The sequence below is a fragment of the Meleagris gallopavo genome, chromosome 2 (assembly GCF_905368555.1).
Source record: "Meleagris gallopavo chromosome 2, MGAL_WU_HG_1.1, whole genome shotgun sequence".
NCBI classification, from domain to species: Eukaryota; Metazoa; Chordata; class Aves; order Galliformes; family Phasianidae; genus Meleagris; species Meleagris gallopavo.
This window is the reverse complement of record NC_139405.1, coordinates 65,969,548-65,982,422: the sequence shown is the minus strand read 5'-3', so window position 1 is coordinate 65,982,422 and position 12,875 is coordinate 65,969,548. Positions and strand designations below refer to the sequence as shown.

General features: G+C 35.6%; 1 protein-coding gene across 1 annotated transcript in view; it reads left to right on the top strand.

The window, feature by feature from the left end:
• FIG4 (FIG4 phosphoinositide 5-phosphatase) overlaps positions 1-12,875 on the top strand; it is a 65,433-nt gene that overhangs the window by 5,012 nt on the left and 47,546 nt on the right. Inside the window, exons 2-6 of the mRNA XM_085217510.1 lie at positions 5,925-6,023; positions 7,050-7,173; positions 9,028-9,184; positions 10,308-10,358; positions 12,067-12,215. Coding sequence (XP_085073636.1) covers positions 5,925-6,023; positions 7,050-7,173; positions 9,028-9,184; positions 10,308-10,358; positions 12,067-12,215 — 580 coding nt within the window. The remainder of the gene's footprint in view (positions 1-5,924; positions 6,024-7,049; positions 7,174-9,027; positions 9,185-10,307; positions 10,359-12,066; positions 12,216-12,875) is intronic.

The following is a 12,875-nucleotide window of genomic DNA, read 5'->3' as shown; positions in this document are numbered from 1 at the left end:
TTGATTGCATTGGGTTGGAAGGGAATTGCCAAATGCTGTGACTTTAGAATACAGAATGAGTAACCATTCATGCGTGCCCCCAGAATGGTGTTTTAAAGGCAGTGGTTTAAAATTTCCCATCTTGAAAATGTAAGCTTCAACAGCTTATGGGAAGCACACATCATGCCAACTGAGTTTTTGCTATTTTCAGGTACATCTTTTCATTATCATCTCTTTCTTTCTCTTTGTCATACCACCAGTTTGTACAAGGTCAAAGGTACTCCCATAATAGCTGTGGGATCTATAGAAAGGTGGAATGTAGTGCAGTTTTTGCTGTATCTTGCATCTAAGTGCAGTTACTTTTCTTCCTTCTTTCCTATAGTTGAGCCCATATTTTTGTTATCCTTATTCAGTGCCTGGTTTATACCATGAAGAATTTCTGATCTACAGTCAAGTTCAGTATATATTAAAACTACCACAAAGAGGAAGAGGCTAAGTTTTTCTTGCATAATTTCATGCCTGCTCTGAAGGGGAGGTGGATGTTTGGCAGCAGGAGATGGCTACCGTTGTGCTGCTTAGTTAAGCAGAAATATAAGCAGAGAGATCCAGTGGTGTGCTTATCCAACATCAGTCTTCACATGAAGATCACTCATCTGGTAACCCAGCGTGTTTTTTTCAGCTGCTGGTTTGATCCATAAATATCTTCCTATATCGATTGCAGATGTTCAGGTGCTGGCAGGGACCTGTGGGGCTCCTTTATGAGATGAAGTCAGGGCATCCGGTTCCAGTGGCCCCTCCACAGTGAAGGGCTGGCCCCTGAAGCTGTGATGGTGACACCTCGGGGAAACACACTTAAGAAAGGGTAGAAACATGAGGTAGACAGTGGAGAGGACCCTGGTGAAGCAGATCTCCACATTGCATCCTGTGGAGGACCCTGTGCTTGGGCAGGAGGACATTTCCTAAAGAACGGAGAGGACCTACTCTGATTTTTCTAACTGATGAATGAAATAGAAGTTCTTAATGGTGCTAACATTTCTTAATGGCAATTAGCCTATACAAACAAGCAAGTCATAATTTAAAACTAGGAGTTCAAAGTAATTTTGTTAAAAGAGGGAAAAAAAAAAAAGAGAATGTTTGATTTTGGAACTCTCATCTTCCTTTATAAACAACAATTTGCAGCAAGAAGTCTCTTATTTGCTTAGGCTCCTTTTAGAAGAAGCTATTTTTATTGGTTTGGCCGAATCAAAAGATTGATAAAAGAGGGTGTAAAGCTTTTCAATTAGATTTCTCTGGTTAAAACTTAGTCCCAGGTGAAGGTGACTAATGATTGTTCCCATCTCGTGGTTGCTTAGTGATAATTGTGAGATGAAGCTTCAGTCCAGATCTCGTTGGCAAGCATCTGCATGGTACACTTGTGAACAAATTTCAGTAAAGGCCAAGGCAGACTAAGCCTGGAAATGGTGTGGTTCATCTTTGGTAACGGTTGAATGGCATCCACAGAGCAGTATGAGGAGGGCTGCACAGTTTCTCCTTGTGTACTGTTCTGTTGAGAAAGTTCTTTGACAAGGTTGTCTATTTATCTAAACACAGAGGGTTTGCTGTAGAGTGCAATTGTTTGAAATGTTTTGAAAATGCTCTCATTTATTGGTTCAACTGAGTAATAAACTGAATAAAAATAGAAACTCCCAGAAAGGTTTCTGCAGTTTACCAGTGAATTCTCATTTGTTTTTCTGTAATTATAGCTGTTAATCAAAATAGTTGTGAGCAGTATAACTCATTTGAGTTTTGATTAACTTTCTGACTGTTCCATTGCAACCTTAGAAATTAATTTATGTGATGATCCGTACTCAGTGTTACGTTGATTTAGCATTTTTCTTTACTCTTTCCTAGTATTCGTGTTGTAGCAAATTTAATTGAAGTACATGTCACTGATAGGGTTTTATTTTTTGCTCCGTATCATCCAGAAATGTCTGGTTTTGTTTAATTTTAAATTGTTAATCTTCATATCATCTTTGTTTTAATTTCAGATCTTAAAGGTTGAATATGAGCTGATATATCATGATAATGTTTTTCAGACAGCTCTGGGTTTGTTGATTGTTAGCACTCCCCAAAACTTTCCAAGTTAGAAGTCCAATCTGGGGTTCCTAGTTTTGAATACCAGTCCAAATTCAAAGATTCTTGCAGTTTTTCTTCTTTATTAATTTCATAAGAATATCCTGTAACATGCAGTGTCTAATATTCCTGCTTGCTAAATGGAGATTTCCCAGTGCCTGGCTTTCTAAGAAGGTGATGTATGCAAGTCTGTTGATCCACGTTTTGATTCTGCTCTCAACTGACTTTCCTTAACACATACAACCTAGCTTTCTAATTTGAAACAACCCCTGTAAATTAGTCATTATAAGAATTCAAACAGTACTTTTAAAGTATTATTCATTATAGCAGAAGCTGCAGCAGTCTGCAGATACGATTACTTCTAATCTAATCCATCCCTCTATACCACTGTAAGCAGCAGAACTTTGAGTTGGTCCTATAGCTGAACATAGCTCACTGGCAGCTGCCAAGCTGATGTGAATGGTGCATTTCTCATAGCACTCCGTGATGTATTTTTCTTCTATTAAAATGGAAATGGAAAAGTATTCAACCAAACTTCCTTGGTAGTAGCACTTGAAACTCTGTCCATCTGTCTGTCTTCCTGGGTGTCATGTGCCGTGTTTCAGCTTTAAATATAGTCTTTGATTCCAGTTACCATTTGGACAAACTGAAGCTGTACTGTCATATTTTAATTCAGAATGATAAGACAGTTAACACAGATGTCACATGTAGGAGCAATTATGCTTATGTAATGAGCAGGACACAAGGAGACATCACTGACCTGTACTGCGGTAACATGGGCTGCATAAAATTGTTTGGCCTCAGTTGATTCTTTTCTGCAAATAGAAAAGCAGCATTTATTCTTAAAGTACAAGCTGATTCATTATCTGTGGGTTGCAAATGAATATGATATTTCCTCTATACATTTACTTGCTGCTGCATAAAGAAGCAAAACGTGTAGTGGCGTGGTCTAAGCAAGAGTCTGGCTCGGTGGCTTGGTGTTTTGAGATAAACAGGTGGAAATAAACAGGATAAGCCCATCCTCCACCTTTGTGCCACTCAGTCTCATGTGGTGGGTGTCTGACCAGCTGCTTGTCCTTGCGATTCCCTTCCCAAGAAGTGCAGATATGGGTACGAATGGATCTGCAGGGAATGGTTTCCTGTGCCAAGGGTTTCAGCGAGGGTGGGCTTGTAATAAGGTGTGTCTAGGGGGGCTTCTTAGCTGTCACTAAGAAGCAGAGTAAAGAGCAGAACTGGGCTGCCCAACCGCTCAGTAAGCTCTGTAGTGTTTGCGTATGAGGTGTAGCAAGGTGATGGCAGCAATCCCTCTTGCCGTTCATAGAATCACCGTTGGGTTGGAAGGAACTTCAGAACCTTGCTAAGTCCAACCCTCTGCCATGGGCAGACCCTCCAGCTCAAGCTTCCTAAGGCCCCATCCAACCTGGCCTTGAACACATCTAGGGGTGGAACCCCCACAGCTTCTCTAGGTAACATGGTCCAGCACCTTAACCTTCTAAGTAAAGAATTTCCTTGTATCTCTAATCTAAATTTCCCCTCTCTTAACTGAAAGCCATTCCCTCTTGTCCTATCACTATCAGACAATGTAAAATGTCTCCCCTTTGTTTTTAATCTCCGTTTTTGTACTGGGAGACTCCAGCTCCCTCAGCCATTCTTTGTAGGAGAGTTCTTAAAGTGTTTTTTTTTCCTTAATAAATAATTCGTGTAAATTATGAAATTGTTTGTTGTGTGAATGTTGTTATTGATTTTTCTCTCCCACACCTTTGAATCCATGTGACTATTAAAGTTTAGAGCTGGCTCCATAGATTCACATGGACTTGCCATGCTTTCCTCCTAGGCTGGGCATTATTTATGAGTTACATCTTGCTGTGTGATAGCATCATACTGATTGAATGGATTAGTGAAATGAGAGGAGCCTATAGCAAATCAGTTCTGCAATCTGCACTTACTTTTAATTCTTTTAAGTCTAGGCAGTCACTTGTAGTTTGTTTCCATTAAGTAAGACATACTATCCATTCATCATATTTTAAACGAGAAGTGTTTATTTTAAAGTAGTATTTTTAATCAGCACTGTTGATCAAAACAAGCGCTTGTGTTGTGGAAGAACATTGATAAGAATTTTATCATTGGAAATATATATAAAAAAAAAAAGGCAGGTAACTGCTGCACTACTAAAGTACTTGATTTTTTTTCTTTCTTCAAAAGGAACTTCAGAAGGCCTGTTAAGTGCAGGACGACAGATATGTAACATACATTAGAAGTTTTGAGAGAGATTTCTGCCTTAAAAGCTTTCATTAGCAGTATGACAAAGTGAAAGTAACTAATGCATTTTTCCATTATTATTTATAATAAAAAACCCCACATATTAGACCTCTTTCTGACAAGTTTTTGTCTCTTTCTTTGCAATTTAGTTCTCTATGTAAAGTTGTTCTCCTCTAGTTTGTACTGTACAAAAGCGTGTGTGTGTCAGTTAGTGACTGTGTGGATTTGAATCACAGGAAATTTGGTGTTGCTTATTTCAAACTGACGACATGCCTGATGTGTTACGTCTTGAATCACGTGCAAATAGTTACATCGGCATTGGTCAAAGCTTTTGTGTTACGCATGTACAAGGAACCTATGGAAGTGGCTTAATTTTTAGTTGAATAACAACTTTGGGAAAATGATAGCATTACTTTGTGTTATTTGACTGATTTTCTTTTAGTGTGAAATCTGGTTTTGAGTCTGCTGGTGCCCAGTTCATTATTCTGTATCACCCATCAAGACTGACTCTTTCAATCTCTTCACTGCTCTGTCTGTATTTAGTGAGGTAGTCTCATCCGATGCAAAGGACCAGATTACGTGCAAACTGGAATGAAAAGCTGTATAACTGGAGATTATATATCTGGGGAATTGCAGTTTATTTCGAAGTGGGCCTTTTCTTTCAATAAGGTCTGATGATCCTAATCATAAACAGTGTCCTTATTTCTGCAAAGATCACCACACAGCTTTGGTATATGTTCACCGCACAGCTTTTGGTATATGTTCTTATTCGCAATTAGAACCAAACCGTTTATTGAAAGTTTCTTCATTTGAAATTTTTCAACAGAAGAATGTCTATGAAACAAAGGACCTCTATTATTTGTGCCGTCTCCCCCCCATTTTTCTTCTAATTTTTCTTTCTTTTCCAATTTTCCCTCTGTCTGAATGCTGTTATCTTTCCTCCACCAATTTTTTTTCAGCATTTTCTCATCAGATTACCTGTCAGTTCAAGTTCTTTTATCTTTCAATTTGTAAGAGTGTTTGAGCTCAGTCTTAGAGGAGAAGGACGCTGATTCATCCTAGCTGCCTATTCCTGTAGTTCTTTGTTTAACAGTGTCACCGACAACACTGGTTAAACTTCCATTGAGGTACACGTTTCTGCAGCCTACTGGAAAAGGCAAACTAATTTAAGACTTCACACATTTGTCTATGAACTTTTGCTGAATTCCACATAGGAAACAAGAAGACAGGAAGGCTGGTGCAAAAGTTAGTTGGACAGTGCCTTGCGTAAGATGTATCTTTTCTTCTCTAAGCAAGTTTTCACTTTCCCCAAGTTTTTAATTTTTGTTCTTCCCTATATACTGTAGTGAATGAGGTCTTTTAAGCTGTAGAGTTTGGTTGTGTACAAATGTATTTACACAAAGTATTGATATCTAGAACATTAGTAGGCCAGATTAAATACTGCTTTTTTGATGATCCAATATATGGATCAAACCTAGAAGCTATATAAATTGCATTGTTGATGTATTATGTTAGAGTGGGGTTTGGTGGCTTTATACTGAATAATATTCTGACTTCTTTTTTTTTTAATCTAGCGGTATTTTCTCGTTGGAAGTAATCATGCAGAAACCAAGTACCGTGTTTTGAAAATAGATCGCACTGAACCAAAGGACTTAGTTATAATTGATGATAAGGTGAGTGCTTCTCTATTTATTTATTTTTTCCAGTTATTCCAAGTATTACTGTATGTGAGATGGTATGTGTAATTAAATGGTGTGTATTTAATCTGTTTAACAAATGTCTGGCACAGAATCACAGTCATAGGAAGTTGAGGTTAGGAGAGAACTGTGAAGATTGTCTATTCCAACCCCTGTGCTCAGAGCAGTAGCAATTAGATCAGATTGCTCAGGGCAAAGCCCAATAGTTTCTGGATCAGGATGAAGACTTCACAGCATCTCTGGGTAACATGTTCCTGTGTTTGACCATCCCCACAATAAAAGAAGCTTTTTTCCTATGTTCAAATGGAATTGACCTCTATTTCAATTTGTGTCTTTTGCCCATTGTCCTTTTGCTGGATGCCACAGAGTCTGGCTGAGTCCTCTTTACTGTCTTCTGTTAGGTATTTTGATACACATTAGGAAGATCTCCTCTGAGTGCTCTCTTCTGCAGACCAATCAGTCCCAGCTCTCTCAGGCTCATATGTCGGATGCGTACAATATTAGTGTGATAATGACCATATATGGCATGGAGCGTACCCGTAAGATCTCTGAAAAACACATTCGCTTTAATCAGAATTTCTCAAGGTCTTCAGTTGATGATGTATATTCTCCTAATGATTTTGTTATGCTTGGTTATGCTATTTTAAGTGCTAAATACATTTAATTTCTATTAAGCCAGATTTTTCTGCGTTTTTGATATATCATACCAGAAGCAAAATAAACAGCAGCAACAAGAATCTTAAGACTTGGATTCTTTTCCAAGAAGGTTAAGGTTTGAAATCTAAACACTTCAGACTTAGAGGGGTCTGAATTCCTACATGACTGTGAATATTATTGTCACTGTGAATGGCAGGCTTTGTGCATAACATCTTGTTGTACTTGCTGGTGGGAGAGAAACAAGAGGTATGGTTTATGCTATGTTAAATAAATTCTACCTCTCTCTGAATGAAATAACATTTAGCTGCCAAAGCAGTAACTTGAGGAACTTTTTTTCTTTTAAAGCATGTATATACACAACAAGAGGTCAGGGAACTTCTTGGCCGCTTAGACTTGGGGAACAGAACAAAGATTGGGCAGAAGGGTTCTTCTGGTTTATCCCGAGCTGTATCTGCTTTTGGTATAGTAGGTAAGTGTTTTTGTTTGTTTGCTATATTCTTATGGAGGTGAGGCTTACTGTGTCTCACTATATGTCTTTCTGCCTCCCTTGTTTTAACTTTTTTTTTAACCAAAGATTTACGCATAGAGCATGGACAATGGACCCCTGAATTTTAGAACTCCAAAATTCCAAAAAACAATGTTATATATATATATATTTATATATATATTTATATTTATATTTATATAAATTTATATATATATTATAAATATATATATTTATATATATATATTATGTATATTTTTATATATTATAAATATATATATATAAATATACATAATATATATATTAAAATAATAAATATAAAATATATAAAATATATAATAAATATAAAATATATAAATATATAATAATATAAAAAAAAATATATATATAAGGAGTTAAGGGGAAATGCCTTGGTTCCCAATTGGACTTTAGGATAAAATTTGGCAAGATTCAAAGAATAAGGACTATTCATGTAGATGATTTCACTATCTGGAGGATACAGGAGGAACTTTGACTTCTACTTAGCAACTGAAAGTCAATAGCCTAGCTGCTTCCAATGGAAGACTTTGTTACTTATTGTCAGTAGGGTCTCCTTATCTTATGGAGGTGAGGCCATTTTTCTGAGGAGAGAGATAATAAGGGAGAAGAAAAGATTTGTTGTTCATACTATCACACTGCATCCTCCAACTCTTACAGGGAGGTACATGAGTATGCTTGCTTGTCCGTCTTAAAGTTAAAATGCAAAGGAAATTAAATATAAATGCAAGCAAGGATTATTTTTCCACACTGATATATTTGTTAGCATTGCAGCAGTTACTGAGTTTCAGGCTCTTTCTTTGAGGCAGCAACCTTCCAAGAGCTAATTGATACAATTTATTAGTTAATTAAACTTAGTACCGTTGTATCACTGCCTGTATTATATTTATACTAGAAACAGATTTTGGTTCAGAGATGTTTATGTATTTCTTTCTAATTTAAATTTATACATTTTTATTGTATTTAATGTTTTGTTTTCCACATTTTTCAAATGATATGTAAGAGCCATCTCAAAAAGAAATTCAATGAAGAAGTATGACAATGCTCTGTAGTGTGAAAGAGTGAGTCTGGGGGGTTCAGAAGCCCTTTTTTTTTTTTTAAATTCTAATCAGTAAAGTCAGAGATGGCATTTTCTAGACTTCAGCAGGGTGAAGCTTGTTTTCTGAAAAAGCAGATAGCAAGAAAGGATTGCCCTTAATGCTCTGAAAGGATCATTTTGGGGAGATTCTGGAAGACAAGGGATTTAATTCCCTGCTGCTAAGGAGAGGGAGAGAGAATGAAATTCTTGTCATACCCTCAAATCCTTTTCTTGTTTTCTGCTCCTCCCTAGTAGAGGATACATAAACCTGAAAAGAAAATTGGAGACTGAATTTCCTCCTTGCTCTGGAAAATGTAGATTTTGGGCTATGCTTCATTCTTAACGATGTGAGTCCTATAAAAAGCAAATGCAAGTGCCTTGAGCAGTCAGAAACTCATTCAGAATAATCTGTGTCTTATCCTGCTAATATTGAAAATACGCACAATGAAGGGGAAAAAAAGTAAAAAACAAAAAACAAACAAACAAACAAAACAAACCGGAAAGCATCAGAATATAGCTAGAAGTCTATGTACTGTATTTTCTAAAGCATAGGAGTGGATTGTAAGAGTCTATCAATCTTTTTCATTATTTACATATACATACTTATAAATTTGAGAGAAAAAACAAAAAGATTTTGAAATCTTCAGCAGCTTTGATAGTTTTTCTAACTACAGTCAAATCAATGCAAACTTCCAACTAATGGCTTTTTAATGCTTTTTCAATAGGTTTTGTCAGGTTTTTAGAAGGCTACTATATTGTGTTGATAACAAAAAGAAGAAAAATGGCAGATATTGGAGGTCATGCAATATACAAAATAGAAGATACAAACATGATATACATTCCAAATGACTCTGTAAGAGTTACTCATCCTGATGAAGCCAGGTAAGTAATGATGATAGATGACAAGTACCTTTTGAATATTTTTCCAAGCAGTGAGAAACTACAACTAGATGTTTTGGTCATGGATTTCCTTCTGTTCTGTCATTCAAATCATTTTATTTTAGTTGATAAATCAGTGCAGAAGAATGGAGCAAGCATGGGCTACAATTTCTGTGGCCTCTAGCCTGGAGGGTAAATACCACTGTTAGTCTCAGAGCATTGTGATCTACGAAGGCAGTGTGATGCTAGTTAGTACTGTTTTATATTGTTTGAGTTACTGTCCTGTTTTCAGTCACTCAATCATGTTAATCTCACTCAAAGAAATCTTTGCCTTTCAAGAAGTAGTGAGTAGACTATTTAATTTAATCTTTCTGTACTGTCAGAGTCTCGTGAACATAGGAGTTGTAAAGGGTGACAAGTTTACCCATAGATAAGGTTAGCTTTGTTTTACTATCTGTGATCTGGGCCTGATGCTGATTATATCAGGGTGGGATAACTTGACTTTTTGAAATAACAGTCAAATAGTATCAATAAACTGTTTTTTCATCTCTACCAACTGCGAATAACCTAAGAGTTGTGATAGACTATGATGAACTGATGGCAGGTAATAAATAAAGGTGTTATTAACTGTTAAAAAGGTTTCCACATTAAGATATAACTAATATGATCTCAGTCTCCCCTCTTAAAATCTAACAGAATGTATTATGTAACCAATTTCAGTACTGAGGTCTTTCATAGGTTGTGTTATGGTTTCTTCTGAGAACTTGTAAGTGTATGATGGGTGAAGCAGATATTTATTCATTATATAGTGCTGTTTGAAATTTACTTTTGTAAGCCCTAGAAATTTTGACCAACGTTTATAGAAAATAGAACTACAGCTGTATCTGAAACTGCCTGAAGAACAGTATTCACATACATAGACACTGTTTAAAAAAGACTACTAATTTAATCCCATTGTTGACATTCCAGCAGGATTACCTGGCTATCAAAACAATTGCAAGAAGAATAGCTAGAGAATTTACAACAAGAATTGATATTTCTGTCCAATTTACTTGCTGAGGTCCTGAATGATTCTCAGTCTATCTGGTTAGTAATACTTTTCCCTATAACTTGCATTATTTTCTAGGTATCTGAGAATCTTTCAAAATGTGGACCTTTCTAGCAACTTCTATTTTAGGTAAGTATTGGTTACTTACCAATGGTATTGTTCCACTTGATTTTGATAACATTTTTAGGTTGTTATCCTAGAGAAGTAAGACAGATTTGATCACACTGTCCATTTTCTGTCTTTTGAACCTACTTTCTACTTCAACAGTGTAAGCAGGAATAGAGACTCTACTGAAGCTGTAGAAGTATTAGTGACAGGGTAGAAGGTCAATAGTAAAATTTAGTATTTCACCAATAGAAAAACTGCAATGTATGGTCAGCAGTAATCTCTTCTTTTTGATATGCAACCTGGTCAGTCTGTGCATGATCTCCATGTGGAGATCTGTGAATTTGGAGAAGAATCTGTAGAATAGAGAGAAATATAGAGCTGAATATTGTTGGAATTGTGGGGTCACTGTTTTCTTGCAGTTGTAAGTATAAGTGCATTGAACTGAAATAGATATAGTTCTGCAGCTCAGACAACAACGTGATTTCTTTTTGCCCAATTCTGTTTACCGTAAAAATTAAATAGATAATGTTCACTTTGAAAGTAGCGTATTTTGGGTCATTTGCTTGTCTTGTCAGTTTTTTTTTTCTTGATCACGTTTCTCAGAAATAGAGCTTTGCTTTGGTTCCAGAACAAAGATACAGAAATAGATCCTTCATCTAAGAAGAAGAAACCTACCCAAGTTTCACGTCTGTTTGATGGTTTTGCATGGGAAGGCTTTTTTTTTCTCACTGCATGAAAACTGTTGTTTTCTTCTCTGTGAGCCCTAGAATTAAACAACCCCATTTTTAAATTAACTTGGAGATTATCAGCACGTGTTTTTGTGGTTCTGCCTAGAGGAAAAAGGAGAGGTTTCATGTTTATCAGACAGTTTTACACTTTTATCAGTTTAATTTAAATTGTTCATGAAAATGTAGTGAATGTTTGAGTAGGATGTTATTAGCAGCCATAAATCTATTTGCCTAATTTGTTATGTATCATTAATGAATATATCTAGAACTTACTAGAGAACCGGTAATCACTGTTGCTGCCTTAGGCTAAAATGGAAATCTTGTGTTTTTCTCCATGGGGAAAAGAACCCTAATGACATGTAAAATTTAGTAACAAGTATAGTGTTGTCAGTGTAAAAGACATGAGATGCAGAATTTGTAACTGTTATGGAACTAATTAAAAACAAACAAACAAAACAACAACAACAAACTAAACCACAACTTTTGCTAATCAGCCTCCACTCTTAGGATCATAGCATAGTCATAAATTTGAGGACAGAAATTTTTTGTGGACCAAATTTTTTTTTTTTTTTTTTTTTTGGTAGCAGTAGTTAGAGGTTGGTACTTAAATGTATTAAATTCTAGGTTGTTTGTAACATATTTGGATATTTCTAGTGGAATAGATAATTTTGATCTTCTGGGCTGCTTTATGGGACAGAGCGAAGAAAGTTTTCAGATATGCTTTCTTTCAAAAGGCATGTCCAGTTTTCAAATATAACAAGAATATACAGTTTAAACTATTGTAGCATGAGTAATTTCTGTGTTAATAAAGTTTCTTTTGGAAACCATCTCTACCATTTGGCAGTGTAGAATCAGAATCTGTGTATTTTGTTTAAATATGTTTATTTTTAATGGAGAATACAGTTCTCTGTTAAATAAAAGTATGGATGGGGAGTAAGGGTTTAAAAAAAACCCAAAACTATTCTTCTGCAGTTATTAACAGATGTTAACTGTCTTATCAGTTACAGCTATGATCTATCTCACTCTCTTCAGTATAATCTTACTGTTTTGAGAATGCCACTTGAGATATTAAAAACTGAAACAACTCAGACCCGACAAGAAAGTTTTGATATATTTGAAGATGAAGGACTTTCAACACAGGGTGGAAGTGGTAAGCAAATATGTTTAGTTAAGTAAATATTGCTGGTAGTGATTTCATTTAGAATATATTCCACTTCTTACTTTCTAGAAACCTCTTCTATACTCATCAGTACTCTCATAAATTGTGAATTAATAAAAGATTATATAAAGCACCAATTAGATATTTGAACAATGCAATTTCTAGAGGTGCTTAATAGCTATTTTGGTAATTTATATTTCAACTCAGGTAGATAATTGAACATGTTGACATTTTCTAGCAATTGATTATTGAACTGACTTGTAGGACTCAGTAGGAATGAATTGCAAACCTAATAGGAATCAATAACTTTTTAAGTACCAATAAACCTTTTTTGTTTCATTTTGGAAAATACTGATGACGGAGGAATTGTATGAAAGTAGTATCAACTTGATGTCGTAAGAACTATCTGGCAGCCTAAGAAAAATTGATTTCATTTGAAAACTACAGCCTTTACTTTGGATCTTATATGTGCATATAATATAAGATCATAAGATCACTAATCAGAAATGAAAATTGTATTCTCTCTTACGCTTTGCAATTCTCCTCCAAAAAAACAAAAACAGCCCACAAAAAAAACCTGTTTCCCTAAATTCTCAGGTTTGAATTTCATTCAGTTGATGTTTCTAGATTTTATTGTCCGGTGATTCATAC